Source organism: Pleurodeles waltl, chromosome 4_2 (assembly GCF_031143425.1).
Source record: "Pleurodeles waltl isolate 20211129_DDA chromosome 4_2, aPleWal1.hap1.20221129, whole genome shotgun sequence".
NCBI classification, from domain to species: domain Eukaryota; kingdom Metazoa; phylum Chordata; class Amphibia; order Caudata; family Salamandridae; genus Pleurodeles; species Pleurodeles waltl.
In genome coordinates, this window is record NC_090443.1 from 519,397,282 (window position 1) to 519,414,703 (window position 17,422).

Consider the following 17,422-nt stretch of genomic DNA (forward strand, 5'->3'; position numbering starts at 1 on the left):
AGGACCAAGCAGTGCGCAAACCACCCACTTGAGAGACTGTGGCCTTGCACTCCCCAGGACCAAGCAAGTGGGCATGGAGCCCCCTTCAGGAGTGGTGGCATTGTACCATCTTCCCGCTGAGGTGCCCCCCCATTCCCTGTCCTCCTGGGGTGCCTGTATGTTTTCGACCTGATGCTCCTGCAGTGTTCTCTCCAGATTGAGGCAGGAGTCAAGTGTGGCCTTGACCTATGTGTTTTGGCCCAGTGGGCCACGGACAATTTTTGAGTGGGCATTGTCCCGCTTTTTGTATATCTTGTATATATTGTACATACTGTTTTTTCTTTACGAACGTATTTCTAAGTATTACTAATATTAGACTCATTTGACTCCATTCCTTTTGTCCTCACATTATTCCTGAGGGTTACGGGGTGTATATGTAATGTTTTTGTATGTGATTGTGTGTATAGTGTTGGGAGTGAGGGTGGGGGTGTTGCATTTTGCGTGTGTGTGTCACTCTCTTTTTCCTCCCCCCCTCCCTTGTGTGCTGGGTGCAGTGCTCACCGTAGTCGTCGTCGCCAGCGTTCATGTTCCTGGTGTATAAGATGCACCAGCATGGGGAACACCTGCAGCTCGGGCTCCATGGCGTCCTGGTTCTTCCTTGAGTGTTGAGAGGTTTGTCGTTTCCCTTCAGAGTACTGTTTCCGCAGTGCTTTTGATGGCGTTGGTACCGCTCCGGAAAAGCTGGCAGATGGGCGTGTTGTAATGGAGTGGGTGGTACATTGTCTTCCGCCTGGCTGTTGGCGGTTACCGCTGCAGTGTTTGTTGCTACCGCCCTGGCGGTCGGAGTATTAAAGTGGCTGTATGTGTTGCCGATTTCCGCCGTGGTCATGATTCCATTTATTTACCACTGCCGCTATAACACCGACCGCCAGGGTTGTAATGAGGGCCACAGTCTCTAAGGATTGACGAGAAGGTGTGTTGTGGTGGACCTGTCAAATAGCATGGGAGGTGAGTAGAAAACGTGAAGAAAAATAGGGATAGATGAGAGCCAGAGATAAAGAACAAACTCCATAAAAAAACCACAATCCCGAAGGAAAAACCAGAAGAAAGCCCACCATCCACCCATCCCCTGAAATGCGAATAGGATGCATTTTCTCACCATTTTTCTAATTGGGACACGAAAGACCATAAGCAGATCTGTCCCAAGTCAACAAAGGACTCTCCAAATCCTCGGAGTAAAAGAACAAGACTGATAACTCCCAGTTACCACAAGGCATTTCAGTATATAACAATTGAATACCTAAGATAATTGTAACAACAGTATTCAAGAACAAATAACTAAAACGCCTAATCGTGAACCATTTAGGCACAGGATAAAGAAGAATGCCAGATGTACTAGATCTATTCATAGTAGGATTGTATAATGACATCTGCAGCAGTAATGCCATAAACCCAGCACAGGTGAGCTCTTGTGTCAACAGTACCCCCCAGACCACTTCCGTTACTCGGAGCAGATAGTTAATATTAGACAATCCTAGAGTGAATATGGAATGTAACATGTTACATAGCATTAATGAACATAGACAGAAATTATGATGTAGTGATCTCCTCTGCTTGCAGAGGAGGCAAACAAACTTGTAGGATATCTTCCTGTTAGAGAACAAACACAATACTACCATTCTGGAAAGTGCTCATAGGGTTTACCAAAATAGGACAATGATATACCTACACATCAAACAATCAACACTGACATAGGAGGGTCAGAACTCGCTTGTAAAAGTATTCAAGCCTTCATTTCAATGTAACATATCAGAAGTGACTGAAGAATCCAGAAAGGATTGAAGCTCAGCAGTGTCGTGAAGATCATTGTTTTCTCCTTAACAATTGTTAGAAATGGGGTCTTTGGTTGGCAGTCAGGTTGCCCCCTGTTCAAGCAAGGACCCTCACTCCAGTCATGGAAAAGGAGAATCACACTCAGTTAACCCCCGCTCACCCTCTTGGTAGCTTGGCATGAGCAGGCAGGCTTAACTCAGAGACAACGTGTTAAGTATTTGTACCAAAACAGATAGTAAGACAGTGAACCACTACAAAATGACCCAACACAGGTTTAGAAAAATAGTAAATATTTTATCTAAAGAAAGAAGACCAAATATGAGAAAAATTCACAATACACCATTACAAATATGAATTTAGCACTTACAAACACAAAAATAATGCCTAGAGGCACAAATGCTGCAATTTGAAATTTACTTCCAGGGGCCCACGGATTGGAATGGCACCCTCTGGCAAGCTAGAAGCCACAGCATGCAGACTCAGAACTGGATGGTGAAGCCTTTGCTGTTCCTGAGGCTTCAAAACAGGAGGCAAGCTCTACTCCAAGTCCTTGGAGATTCTTCTTCAAGCAGGAATGCACAAGAAAGTCTAGTCTTTGTCCCCTTTCACAGGCAGAAGCAGCAACTGCAGGACAGCCCAACAAAGCACAGTCAGAGGCCAGGGCAGCACTTGTCCTCAGCTCTTCAGCTCTTCTCCTTGGCAGAGGTTCCTCTTGGTCCCAGAAGTGATCTAAAAGTCTAGGGTTTTGGGTCCACTACTTATACCCCTTTCTGCCTTTGAAGTAGGCAAACTTTAAAGGAAAGTCTCTGCTGTTCACAAGAGCCTGCCTTGCTGAGGCCAGGCCTCAGCCACACACCAGGGGATTGGAGACTGCATTGTGTGAGGGAAGGCACAGCCCATTCAGGTGTAAGTGACTACTCCTCCCTCCACTCTAGCTCAGATGGCTCATGAGGAAATGCAGGCTACATCCCAGCTCTCTTTGTGTCACTGTCTAGAGGAGATTCACAAACAGCCCAACTGTCAAACTGACCCAGAAAGGGAATCTACAAACAGACAGAGTCACAGAATGGTTAAAGCAAGAAAATGACTACTTTCTAAAAGTGGTATTTTCAAACTAACAATTTAAAGACCAACTTCACTAAAAGATGTATTTTTAAATTATGAGTCCAGAGACACCAACCTCCATATTTCTGTCTGCTCTCAAAGGGAATCTGAACTTACGAATATTTAAAGGCATCTCTAATGTTAACCTATGAGAGGGATAGACCTTGCAACAGTGAAAACTGAATTTGGCAGTATTTCACTGTTAGGACATGTAAAACATATCAGTATATGTCCCACCTACATGTATAAGAAGGAAAGGTTTAGACCTGGCAAGTGGGTACACTTGCCAAGTCGAATTGGCAGGTTAAAACTGCACACACAGACACTGCAGTGGCAGGTCTGGGCCATGTTTACAGGGCTACTAATGTGGGTGGCACAACCAGTGCTGCAAGTTGCATTTGATTTACAGGCCCTGGGCACCTCTAGTGTACTTTACTAGGGATTTACTAGCAAATCAAATATGCCAATCACGGAAAATCCAATACATAGAATTTCACATAGGGAGAACTGGTCAGCAGTGGTAAAGTGGCCAGAGTAACAAAAACAACAAAAACAGAGTCCAGCTCACAGAAAAAAACAGGGAAGTATGGGCAAAAAGTTAGGGGATACCACACCAAGGATGCCAGGTCTAACAACAACGATGTGAAATTTAGCTGGACATGCAAACGTAAAGAGGACAGTGTGCTTCTTCAGTATTTGACGAGGTGCTAGCAAGCCTTTCCCGATGGACACTGTTTACTTGGAATAGTCCTGGGCAATGTTTATTCTAGAGCCATTCCATTGTATATGCTGAACTTTCTTCAGGTGAGCAAGGATTATTTCAGTGTGATGGTACTGTAGAATTCTGAATATCATTGCCCTGGGAATGGAAGCTGAGTTGGCAGAGTTGGACTGTGGTTTGCCCACTGGGACTCTGTGAGTTCTCACTATTTTTAAGTCCTTATTAAATGAGATTCAAAGGGTATGAGATATCCAGGCTTCAAGAAACTCAACACAAGAGTCTACATCACCTTACACATTTTCAGGGAGGCCAAATATCCATAAATTGCCTCCACAATTATAGTCCTTGAGATCTGACATCTCCCTGGCAAGCATTTTGACATTGTTTGCTGTCAACTCAGCCCGTATTTTCCCTGATGTAGATGAGTCCTTCAATGCACCAATCCTAGATTCCTCCTCAGTTAGTCTGCATGGTTGGCTCTTAAAATCACTGCATAGAACCTGTATGTTTTGGTGCATGGCAACAGTGTTACCTTTAGTGGCTTGAGCTAGGTCATGTAGTGCTCTAGCTCTTTGCAGAATAATATTCAAACTTGTACCTGAGTCCGATTTTGGTTTAACCGGTGAGTCCAGTAGGGGTGTTTTAGCTTTAGCATTTTTAAAGTCAATTTATTATCTTTGGAGTCTCTGCTGCCTTTAGTATCTTTGTCCCTGTGGTCAACCATTTTGGAGGTCTTTGAGGATGTGGACTTTGGGTAAGGCAGGGCGGATCAGAAAGAGAGAAAAAGTGTTTTGAATTTGAGTGGCCGCGTGGTAGAACCCACGTTAGCCCACGGTGAAACAGTTGTTGACAGGTGGGTAGGGTATAGTGATTCACTTCCTACAGATAGTGCAGGGCCCTGAGGAGGCCAAGTTAACACTGGCAAGTCACAGGCATGGCAGGTATGTGGGTATCATTCACAATGATGGAGTTGGTGTTTGTTCAGCGTTTTCCATCCCAGGGCAGAGGGCTCTTGTGACAGGGCACTGAAGGCGCAGGGGTGGAGTCGCTACAAGCATTGTGAGTGTGGGTCTATGGGGGTGATTCAGACCTTGGCGGACGGCGGAGGCCGTCCGCCAAGGTTCCGCCGCCGAATGACCGCACCGCGGTCAAAAGACCGTGGCGGCCATTCAGACATTTCCGCTGGGCCGGCGGGCGCTCTCCAAAAGAGCGCCCGCCGGCCCAGCAGAAATGCCCCTGCAACGAGGACGCCGGCTCAGAATTGAGCCGGCGTAGTTGCAGGGGTGCGACGGGTGCAGTTGCACCCGTCGCGTATTTCAGTGTCTGCAAAGCAGACACTGAAATACTTTGCGGGGCCCTCTTACGGGGGCCCCTGCAGTGCCCATGCCATAGGCATGGGCACTGCAGGGGCCCCCAGGGGCCCCGCGGCACCCGAACAGGATGGCGGTAGGGGGTGTCTGAATCCCCATGGCGGCGGAGCGCGCTCCGCCGCCATGGAGGATTCAATGGGGCAGCGGTAAACCGGCGGGAGACCGCCGGTTTACCCTTTCTGACCGCGGCTGAACCGCCGCGGTCAGAATGCCCTCGGGAGCACCGCCAGCCTGTTGGCGGTGCTCCCGTGGTCGGTGACCCTGGCGGTCACCGGCCGCCAGGGTCAGAATGACCCCCTATGTCTGTTATGTGTCATATACCATGGTTATCCCTGTGTCATACAGTCAGAGTGCAGCGTATTCATGGCCTGAAAACAGAGTTGGTGGGCCCGTTGGTGTAGGGGGCTGCACAGAGTTAGTATGCTCAGTCCTATTATAGTGACCTTGTTATAGTGGTCCTATTCTTGTGGTAGATGGGTTCCCTTCATGATGCACAGTCTAGGAGAGCGCCTGGAAGTCTGAGAAAGCCAAGCAGAGGGCTATTCAGGTCCTGGAAAGCAGTAGTGATCTGGCTGTAAGGTATGGTGTCTGGATATGCATCTGTATGCGCAGCGGTGTGAACTAGATTTGATGCTGCATACTCGCTATTCCGCAGTGGGATCTACCGTAGCTGAGAAGTGATGCACATAGTAGGCGTGGGATGAGAGTGGTGCTGCTGGGCCAGCAGTCATGGCGCGCTGCACGAATACCTGTGGGAGGACCCACCCACAGGGTAAGCAGAGCAATTCACAGGCCTCTGCAATTCCTACCTCTTTATCTGTTGAAGGTCTTGTCTAGCGAGCGCTCCGTGAATTATGAAGCAGATGGTGGTCGCCATTTTGTTTTCCTCCTCCGGGTATTGGCATCTATAGAGTCCATCGGAATCCTCCGAGTCCTGGAGGTAATCTTCTTTTATAGGCACATATTTACAGTGTGTGTGCTATTGCCGGTGCTGTGGGTGTTCCAGGGAGAGAAAGGTGTGTGCTGGGCCCCACGTGTATGAGGATTGGGAGCGGAGCAGTCGGCTCAGGCAGCTATTGTTCTTGGGCTCAGGCCACCCTTCGTTTACAGGGCTACTTAAGTGGGTGGCAAAATAAGTGCTGCAGGCCCACTTGCAGCATTATTTTACAGGCCCTTGGCACTTGTAGAGACACTTACTAGGGACCTACAACTAAATTAAATATGCCAATTGTGTGTAAGCCTCAATTAATCTCAGCCAATGCTAATAGTTGTGCAGTTCGGGGTGGACTGTTCTGATTGCGGCAGGACTACCACTGATTTATACAAGGCAAGTTTCCATTTTAGAGTGGCGTAGTGGCAAAGAATGATGGACTGGAATGTGGTAACGAGTACGATTATAAAAAACTCTACCTTTCACCTTTTTGTTTTCCTCATGGATTTTCTTGTGATATCATTTAAATACATTTGATCTGGTCTGTCCACACCACCCATGTACCAAATGTAGTCTATCTATGATACAGGGGTTTATGACAGGAGTGTCCTGTCCTTACACAGTGGCAAAGGCTGCACATACAGGACCAGGAAATAATTTTGAAACCTGACGCTCTCTGTAATCTGGTTACAATTCACTGGTTCCCGCTGGTCTCATCCTGCAAGCAACTGCATGAACACAATTGGTAGAATCATACAAATAAGTTTGATGTATCCGTATCTCTTAATGGTGTCCCAGGATCACCGATTCTTGATGAGTATATAGGTCATAAGGACAACCAGAGATGTTTGTTGCATTTGTTATTCCTAACTTACATTCAATTTAAATACTGAACCCAGAAGATCTAGAAATCTATCATCAATTTATTTTTCTGATGACTGCCCTTCATATTTGTTTCTGCTCAGGTCCTGATTATTAAGTTAAGAAGAGTGGTATTTCTGTATGGAATTCAGTTCGTGCACCAGGATCTGGTGTGACAATGTAGTACTGTGATGATTATTGTGATAATGTAATACATTCGGGTGCTGGGCTCGGAGGAGGAACATTCCTAGAATGTTGATATTGGAAGTGTTGGACAGTGATTGAATGAAGTGAAGATGCTCTGGATGTTCGCTGGCTGTGCTGCTCCACCACTGTGTAGCTTCTACTAATAAGCTAGTACTTATCTTCATTCCCTGGTCATAGTACTTACTACAGGATTTTTTGCGATGAGCTGTCTATACGCACGGACCTATGTGTGGTTTGTTTGAGGAACGATTTCCTATTTTATACAGGAAGATTTATGTGGTACATACGGTGGAGTTAAGCACAGAACAGTACTGCCCTGGATTTGCTTACTTTTCTGATTTGTCAACTTGTGGAGACTATTGTAATCGGATTACTCGGCAGCGTATAGCTGAGACTGCAATAGTAATAAACGAGCCTGCAGTGGATGCGGAGCGGTGAAGGATGAACGTGGAGCGAAGGAACTTGTATCTTACCATTATTTGCTTATTTTTTGCAATATTACATTTTGGGAAAAACGGGTAACATTTGCAGTGAGGAATCACCTACGCCACATCATCACGTTCGATGTCGGACATACAGACGCGGAGTGAGGCGTTCCTGGTTTGTAGCACCACGTCATTGTGTTTTACATGCAGACCTATTTTGCCTGACTGTCTGTTTGTGATGCCTTTCTCTATGCCATCCCATGAGTGAGGCGTTCCTGTTTGACACTGCCTGACTTGTGTGCGTCACATTGCGCTGCTCATCTGCTAAGCTCCATCAGTCAAGGTGCAGATTGTGGTGGTTTGCACACCTAATCAAGGACATCCATTTTTTTTTAACAACAATGTGTTCTGTTTCTATATGGCTTACGGTGCTTGATTCTGCTTTGACAGTGCGGTTTGCGGTGATTCCCACACCATACTATTTTTACTTAAAAACTGTTTTTTTGTTGTCACTCAGCGCGGATCATGGTGATTTGCACACCTTACTTCACACACCACACTATATCTATTTATATACTGTTTTTTTATTTTATATTCACAGTGCGGATCACAGTGATTCACACACCTTACTATATTATTTAATAGAAAAATAATTCAAATGCCGCTCATATATTATAAATAGTTGTTTTAACATTAAGCATGTCTAATATTCAAGGGGTTTCATCACCAACAGCATTTTTAGATACGCCAGGTGAACCTCCTGTTAAGTGGGATGTATGGTTTGATGCATTTAAAAGGCACTAGAGGAGCCTTAAGATTTTGTGCAGAAAGAAAAATAAATCTTCTTCTTCATTCTTTAGGGTTAGAATGTAGATCTGTCTACAAACACCTACCTGATATACCTGAACAAGAAGTTGATAATGCTTTAGATGAATATGAAACAGCTGTTTTGAAATTGAAGAATAGGTTTAACAAACAACCCAGTCTTATAGTCTTGAGATGTACATTTTTTTAAAGAAAACAAAATGTAGACTTGCTTCCGTTTGTATATTTGAAAATTTCACAGACCAACTTATTAGAGATCAGTTTGTGTGTCAATGTAAAGACAAACAAATTAGGCAAAAAGTATTAGACATGCGTAATCCAGATCTTGAAGAAACCATCAGGGTAGCAAATAGCATAGAGATTTCACAATTCTCCTTAAAGGAGCTTGATGATGACCCAACTGAAATGTTGAAAGTAGCTGCGATCAGCAAACCTGTGCAGAAGGGTGCAAGATCAAACAAGAGCTGTACCTCGGGGTTCAACAATACAAATGTGTGCTTTCAGTGTGGTAACTATTGTAAAACAAATTGGGCATTTTGCTAAAGTGTGATTCACGTCATTTCACTGCATTCATTTCTCATATAGGAACTTTTCAATATCAACACATGCCTTTCAGCTTGACCTCTGCAGCTTCAGTCTTTCAAAGAGTCATATATAATTTGCTTAAAGAGATTGAGGGTGTACTTGTGTTTCAGGATGATGTTCTGGTCTTTGCTGACAATGAAGAAGCTCATGAAGCAATTCTCCAAAAAGTATTAGCCATTTTTCAAAAACAAGAAGTGGTACTGAAGACAGAAAAGTTTAAGTTTGGATGCACAGAAGTTGAGTACTTGGAGACGTGATTTGAGCGAAAGGAATAAGACCAGCTGCAGTTGATTCAATTATCATGGCTCCTCCTCCTCCTACAGAGAAGGTAGGGGTTAAATCTTGACTTGGTTTATGTGAGTTTTGCTCCAGATACATTTAAGATTTTGCTACCAAGGTGTGTCCATTTAGCAATTTGTTAAAGAAAGGAGTAAATCTTGTGTTGGGGAACGAGTAAATGAAAGCATTTGAAGAAATGAAAGTGATGCTAGGTCAGAGTGGAGCTCTCAAAACATTTGACCCCCAAACAGTCATGCTGTATTAATGTTGATGCCAGTCTAGTAGGTCTAGGAGCTATGTTAACACAAGAGGTTGATTGCTCTGAAAATACAGTGGCTTTTGTATCTAGGTGCTCAGGGAAGCAGGACTTCAATACACTGTTATCAAGAAGGAACTATTAGCGTGTGTATGGCCATTAAAAACTTTAGATCATATATTTGGGGAAGGCGTTTCGAGTTGTTAACTGATCAGAAACCCTTAGTCAGTATACTGGGCAGTGGAGTGAATAAGTGCTGTACCCCCAGAATTCTGAGGTTTGTCTCAAAACATTTACAGTATCAGTTTGATAGTGACTATATTGCAGGAGGAAAGAATGGACGAGCTTACTATTTGTCACGTTTTCTGCAAAAGAAAGAATATGAGGAATTAGAATTTCCTGATCTGGTGGAGGAAGAGTGTGAAAATTGTATGGTAGCAGCTTTGGATGTACCTGATTTGAAGACATGCACAGAGAGTGAATGGATGCCTGCTATGACAGATGATGATATTTTGCAACAAGTTTGCAAAATGGTTAGAAATGGGTGGCCCGTGAGTACATTTTGCCTCCATTGTTGCAACCTTACTGTAAAGTAAGTAGTGAGATTTCTATTGAAGATGGAATGGGATTACGTACGGATAAGACTATTCCACCACATTCAGTCAGAGTGGATACTATCAAGAAGGCACATGAGGGCCATTTGGGTATGTGCCCTACAAACGTTGTTTTTGTGAAACATTTTGGTGGCCAAGAATGCTGTGGAGGAGGTAATTGGCAATTGCTGTGTTTATGGATCGGCTGATAAAAGCTTGAAAGTGGCCACACGTCCTCTTATGCCTATTGAGTGTCCAGACAGGCCATGGGAAAAATTAGGGATTCATGTTATGGGTTCTTATGATGCATTATCTTGAGGTAATAAGTAGATTTTCGTGTTGATGGATTATTCATCTTAATGGCCTTAAATTAAAATGGTTAAGGAACCTACCACTAGAGTAGTAGTTTACTTCCTTAAGGAAGCGTTTATGAGAGAAGGTTTCACAGAGATTCTCATTTCAGCTAATGGAACTCAATTTGTAAGCCATGATTTTGAAACGTTTGTGGAATCTTTTTGCATTAAACATGTGAAGAGTTCTCTTTATCACCCACAAACCAATGGTTTGGTGGAGAGGGTGAATCGGGTTGTGGGTGAGCATATTAAATGGACACCATGATATAGGGAAGTCTTTAAATAGTACGATCTGGTTTTACATAACTACACCTCACTCATCTACAAAAGTCTCTCCTTTTGAGTTATTAAGGGAAGGAATGGCAAACACAAGCTTTAGACCACCGTGGATGGCAAAGTAGTTCAAAAACATTTTTGATATGACAAGTTTGATGCAGATAGTAAGAGAAAACATTAATCAAATTCAACAAAAACAAAATTAATTGTATGGCACCAAAAAGGGTGCCAAATAAACACCTTTACAAGTTGGAAATATGGTTTGTATTAGGTCACCAATACATGTAAAAAAGGGGAAGAGCAAATTTCGGAAACCTGTTAGAGTTTTGAAGATTCTTGGCAACGTCCTCCAAGTTGAAGGAGGTCATAGGTGGAATCTTGCTAAAGTAGTAAAGGTAAAAAAGTTGCTGTCAAGCTGGTGATCCAGAAACTGAGTTTAGGAAACAGTTACTCCGAGGAGATATTGTGAATGATTTTTTGCTAGTATATTTTGTTATATATTTATATACATTTTTGTATTTATTTATTACTATATTTTTCTCTGGTCTGTTGATGTTACGTTAAGTGAATTTTTTAAGTTGTTTTTTTGTATGAAGAAGGGAAGATGTGTAGTACTGTGATAATGTAATACATTCTGGTGCTGGGCTGAGTAGGAAGATTCTTAGAATGTGGATATTGGAAGTGTTGGACAGTTATTGTATGAACTGAGCTCTGGATGTTCGCTGGGTATGCTGCTCCACAAACGTGTAGCTTCTTCTAATAAACCAGTACTAATCTTAATCCAGTGGTCAGGATACTTACTAGAGACAAGAAAGAACCAGTTTTACCAGCCACAAAATAGTTTTAGAAAGGGGCTGCATTGCAGCTTGGACCCATATATTTCTGCCTCCACCCCACCGTTAGCCATGGCATAGGGGGAACATGTGTGTCCCCTTTCCCAAACTACAGTATTTACTACCCACTGCCACCCTTCCCACCATTCCCCTTCCTCCCACAGCCTAGCAGCTGTTCCCTCACTCACATTTGTCCTCTGCTTGGGATGCATTCTAGCCAAGGTAAGTAACTCACCTTACAGCAACAGGGGAGGAAAGTAATAAGATAATGATTAACTTGTTTTACATGAAGTCTACAATATCTCATATGTTTAATGTTATTATTATTAGTAGCAATAATAACAACAAGCGCAAAGAGCATGATAATTATGATGACCATAACTCTAGTTATTTATGTCATTCACAGTATGAGGAAAATTGTCTCTTTGGCCATAATGATGGTGCTTTTGTGTTACTAATGTCATGCACACAGATTCCTGCAGCAAGTGCATGAACCCACTGAGCCATTATACTTGCTTGAATGCAACACCACACCATCATATGATCATGTTAAGTATAGATTTTTGTGATATCATATGAGTGAGTTGAATGGAGCACACCAACAGCTTCCACAGTACAGTGAAGTCCTGCAGAGTTTACCTTTGCAGCAGTGTGACCAATCTCCACAGCAATGTCAGCTGCAGAATTCCCCAGTCCAACAATGAGCACTCGTTTGCCTTCATATTGTTTTGGGTTCTTATATTCTCGGCTATGGCAAAAAATACCTTTAAAGCTGTTTATACCTGCATGAAAAAAGACGGAAATTACAATCTGGATAAAATTATTGTTTTAAAACGAACTACATCAGTAACAAAGTACTGGCCAAGCAAGTATCTTTCCAATCAACTATTAAGTTTCCATGAACATACCAACATATTACAATGTTTTCATACAGTTAAAATAACACAAACGGCTTATAAAGTATAAGTTCTTCGGTAGGTTACGCTAAAAACCAATGGCAGGGAAGGGAAGCAGAGAAACAAAAGATTCTAAGGAAATTCATCAAGGTACTCTGTTAGACAAAATCCCCTCCAGCAGATTTCAATCTGCCCCCATTCAAAAGCCCTTTCCGGCATTCCCTGTGATTGGGGGACCTCCAGCAGGCCCACCAGGGTCAAACTGGCCTATAAGGCATTCAGGCACTGCCCGATGGGCTAGTCTGATAGGACAGTGTGGTGGCCGGTTTTCAAAAGTTTGTGGATCTGCTTTATGACAATGTGAACCAGTTTTTATTGTTTATCTGATATTGCAACATGCATGCATTCTCCCATACCTTCCAAAATACACATGAAACGTGTTTTTATAAGTTCAAAACAGGTCTGATTTACAAATGTGGGCAACTTTTCAGCTAAGTTGGTCGTTAATTGCAACCACTTTTGTTTTTGGTGCCCATGCCTACTTTTCATCCCAGTCCAACCCTGGTAGAGACCCATCAAGGAGGGCCTACTCAGCACAACATCTCAATGAATATGTGTGAAATAGGGGAGACTCAGGCCACTCATCATGGTCTGCGGGGATGGGAGGGGTGGCATTATTTTGCGATATGCCATTGTAGCCAATACATTAAATCAAACTGTACTGAATTCTCTCAATGGAATTAAAATAAACTCTATACTCAGTGGGTGCCCTCTGCTCTGGTAATCAGCCAGTCCATTTCATGGATTGTCTCAGTACAATGCCATTTAAAGGAAAAAACAATGCCTCATGACTTCCTTTGTACAAATGAAATTTGCTTCTGATCGTAATTCAAATATGCCTTCCTTTAGTAGTGTTGGCTCTAAAGTGGCATCTTCATCACAAAAGTAATATTCATTCTCCTACAAACAAGTTTTGAGCATTTTTCAAAAAAAGAGCCACACAATGGAAACTGCAAGACTTAACATTTACTAGCCTTGGAGAAGCTATTAAATAACAACAAACTTCGATTTGCGCCATGGACAACATAGGAAAAAATATTTAATATACTTCTATCCGGTCAAACAAGTTTGGAGTGTAAAAACCCTCTCAGCGTAGACTTTTGAGACACCTTCCTCCTTGCCCTATAACTACACCTCTTTCGGGCATCCTAGAAAATTAAAACACCACCACCAGCGACCTGGTGAAGGATCTTTAGTCAAAGTTCATCAAACTCACTATACAACTCCTTCACCAGAGCCATATTTTCTGAGAATATTAATATTAATAAGGAATTGGAGTGCTCCAAAATATTTGCCAGTGGAGGACATGTAACCTAATGTTCTATGATAAGTTAAAGTCCGAAAGAAAAGACTAGAGAAAACTAGAAAGACATTGCTAAAGGCACAGTAGACCTTCAAAACACCAGTGTTGTAAAAACTGCAGAGCAACAATGGATTAACCAGTGAATGAAACTCTTCAACAAAGAATATTTAACTGATACAGATCAAAAGGAACCCGTAGTCATGTGAGAAATTGGATGGTTGGCTGACTGGGGTGTGAGCCCCGGTCAAGCAACAGCCACAATCCCTGGCAGGGTGAGCCACAAAAAGTCATTAAATAACTAGTGCTTAACCATAAGCAGCTTGGCATGAAAAGCAGTCAGGTGTAACTTAGCTGCAATGTGTAAAGTATTTGTGCAGCACACAAACAGTAATAAAGTACAAACACTACACAAGAAAAATTCCACACCAACTTTGAAAAACAGTAAACTTAGATAAATTATTTGACACAAAACATCTATTTGAGCAAAACCAGGTCAAATTTGAAAAATATGGCCCATCGTGATGGAGCGCAGTCGGATACAAGAAGTAGATTGGACCCGGTAAGCGCTTACCTTCGGCGTTAGAAGAAATTTTGAGAAAAATGCTCTGAGAATGTAAAGATCATTGGGGCAAGGCTGCATGAGAGAAGGTCATAGATGGAAAGCCATGGGTTGAAACTGCAGTGGAGATTTCTAAGTTCAGACTTAGGGCCTGATTTAGATGTTGGCAGTAACAGTCCTGCTGTCAGATTTCTGACTTAAAAACCCACCCCCGCCATTACGGTCCACCAGCCATATTTAGATGTTGGCAGTCCCATAGACTTTAACCTGACCGAGTCCTGCTGACTCTGCTAAGGAATCCCATCCTTTGCCACTGCCACAGTGCCATAAGAAAGAGTGGCTGATGGCAGGACTTCAGCCACGCTTACCATCGGGCAGATTTGGATGTGCCATACCACCAAGCAAAAAGTAGAGGTCCAACCTCCACTTCTTACTTGGCGGATTCGGGTGGAAGGGGAAGAAAATTTTACTTTTTTCCCAATTCAACTTCTCTTCCTGGCTGGACAGGGTCCTCCCTTGCTGCTGCCACGGGACTACAGAGCAAACACAACCCTCCCATCGCTGAACACGAAGGTAGGCAACCAGCATTGGTCGTATACGTTGGGGGGAGGTCACTGCACATGGGCACGGACCACTGCAGATATGCACATGTCACAATACGTTTTTTAAATTATTGCAACATGCATATGTTGGGGACATGGGTGGGCCAGACACGGATGGGGACACACTTGTACACAATACATATGGAACACATACACAATTGTCATTATGGCATCAGTATACATTGCCAAATGAATGATTGCACCACAATGACAGCACATTCACACTTGTCAACTGTGTTGATGTGTGCACATTGCATGGAGACATTTACCTGTCATGTTGTGCTTGAGTTGTGTGTGTGCCGGTAAATATATATATATGTGTGTGTGAGATGTGACTGGCTGGGTTAGGTAGAGGAAGGTGTAGTGGGTGATGTGGTTGTGTCAGTATGTGTGCCACTTAGATTAGACGTGCATGTTGTTGTGTATGTTTTATTGTGTGTTTTTTTTTTTTTTGTCCTCATATTCATCACCCCTGCTTTGGTTGGGTAGGAAAAGCACTGGCACGGCAGGCGACAGCGTGCCTCCAAGTATATAATCCATACCTCAGATGATCCATCCCTCCTGTTCTGCTAATTGTTACTTTCTAGAACCTGATCATAACCAAAGCAGCACCCCAATAGGGTGGGGGGGGGGATCTAATCATTGGACTTTAAGAGTTCAAAAATTCAAAAAAATTTAAAGGGAAGAGACAAAACAAAAGAACCTATACAGCATAGAATAATATGTTATTGATACACATTTTCCCAATACAACCAAAAGTTCTCTTTTCTAGACAGGGGACCCCGTTGTTCCAATGTACAAATTCGATTTACAGCTGTTTGCCAATCCAGCACACGAGGAGGAAGAGGATCAATCCATTTACGACAAATTTCTCACCTAGCTAGAAGGATTAATATAAACAGCAAATACTCCTGCTGAACTGACAATTTCTGGTAGTTTGTATCCTGTTCCCGAACCCCAAACACCACTATTGCTAGGTTTAAAACTAAATTAACATTAAAGATTACCTTTAAGATACTGCCTATATCCCCCCAGTAATTCAACAACTTAGAGCATTGCCAAAACATATGGATATCATCAGCCTTATCTTCCCCACACCTTGGACACTTCTTCTGAATTTTCCCAATAGCTGTTAATTTGGCCGGAGTCCAGTAAACCCTATGCAGTGTAAACAAGTGATTTTTCTTCAGCCCTGCTGGACTGGTGGTAAGCCACAATATTGAACAAGACTTTTGCCACAATGCTATAACATCTAGAGTTGGAAAAATCGCTCCCCACTTCAACAAGGGAAGGGATGCACTATCCTCTGTTGATTCCAACAAAGCATGGTACCATACTGCAACCTCTTTATTAATAATTTTCTGGTTTAGCTTCCCTTCCCATATGCTCCTCCCTATTTCTCCATCTCGACGAGACTTTACCCAACTAGATATCTGAAGGTACTTGAATCTAGAAACTGTCCCACCAGTACCTTCCTGGAATGCACACCAACTTAACAATTCAACTCCTTCTATTAACTGGCCCCATCTTACCATCCCACTTGCTCTCAAAGGAGTTGATAGTTTGTCTATAAGGCATTCCGGAGTGCCAGGAGAATCCCAAATGGGAGCCGAACTACAAAAATAAGGTATCTCTAACACCCTCCGAAAATACATCCAAACATTGCATGCATGTCTGGGAAGTTTCAAACGAACTTTCTTGAAGTACCTGGGGTGTCCAAATTGATATAAAAAATGGTCTGCTCCTTCTTCAAGGTGTGCCGTTAATACTCTCCAGACTAAATCGTGCTCTGACGTTTTATTCAATAAGACTAATGTTTTTTAATTGGAAAGCCAAATAGTACCTAAAAAGGTCAGGAGACGCGATCCCCCCAACTCTTTTTTTCTACTCATCTTTTTCCAAGCAATCCTTACTCCCTTGGAAGCCCATACAAATGAGGATAAGTCCCCCTGTAGTTTTTTAAACCAGCTCTTTTTGAACTCTAGTGGGATAGTGTTAAATAAAAAAGTAAATTTTGGAAGAATACACATCTTCAAAATGTTGGATCTTCCAATTATCGTAAGAGGAAGAGCGGCCCACGCCTTTAACAGTTTTTTGGTGTCCCTATATGTTATGTCAAAGTTCAATTTAGCTACCTCATTAAGATCAGCTGCTAATCGAATACCCAAGTATCTGATCTCTTGTTTAACTAAGGGGGAAGCATACGACAAGTTCCAACACATTATTTCCGTCTTTTCTACGTTTATACTGTACCCGGAATATCTACCAAATAGTTCCATCAAGGCGATGACCCTAGGTAGAGTAGACCTAACCTCACTCGTGTATATCATCAAATCGTCTGCATATAACGCTAGTTTTTTTTCCCAACCCCCAATTCGAAATGGAATCATCTCCTTAGAAGACCGGAGTAAAGTAGCCAGGGGTTCAATGTATAAATTGAAAAGCAAGGGAGATAGGGGGCAACCCTGTCGCGTACCCCGCCAGATCCTAAATTCTTGTGATAATTGGCCATTAACCAGGATTCTCGCTGAGGGGCATCTATACAATTCCCCTATCGCTCTGACGAAGGGG

At 42.9% G+C, this 17,422-nt stretch overlaps 1 protein-coding gene across 3 annotated transcripts in view; it reads right to left on the reverse strand.

The window, feature by feature from the left end:
* Positions 1–17,422, reverse strand: part of LOC138293039 (dimethylaniline monooxygenase [N-oxide-forming] 2-like) — a 403,220-nt gene that overhangs the window by 99,041 nt on the left and 286,757 nt on the right. For all 3 annotated transcript variants that reach the window (XM_069232022.1, XM_069232021.1, XM_069232023.1), the window contains one exon: positions 12,071–12,213. In XM_069232022.1, coding sequence (XP_069088123.1) covers positions 12,071–12,213 — 143 coding nt within the window. The remainder of the gene's footprint in view (positions 1–12,070; positions 12,214–17,422) is intronic.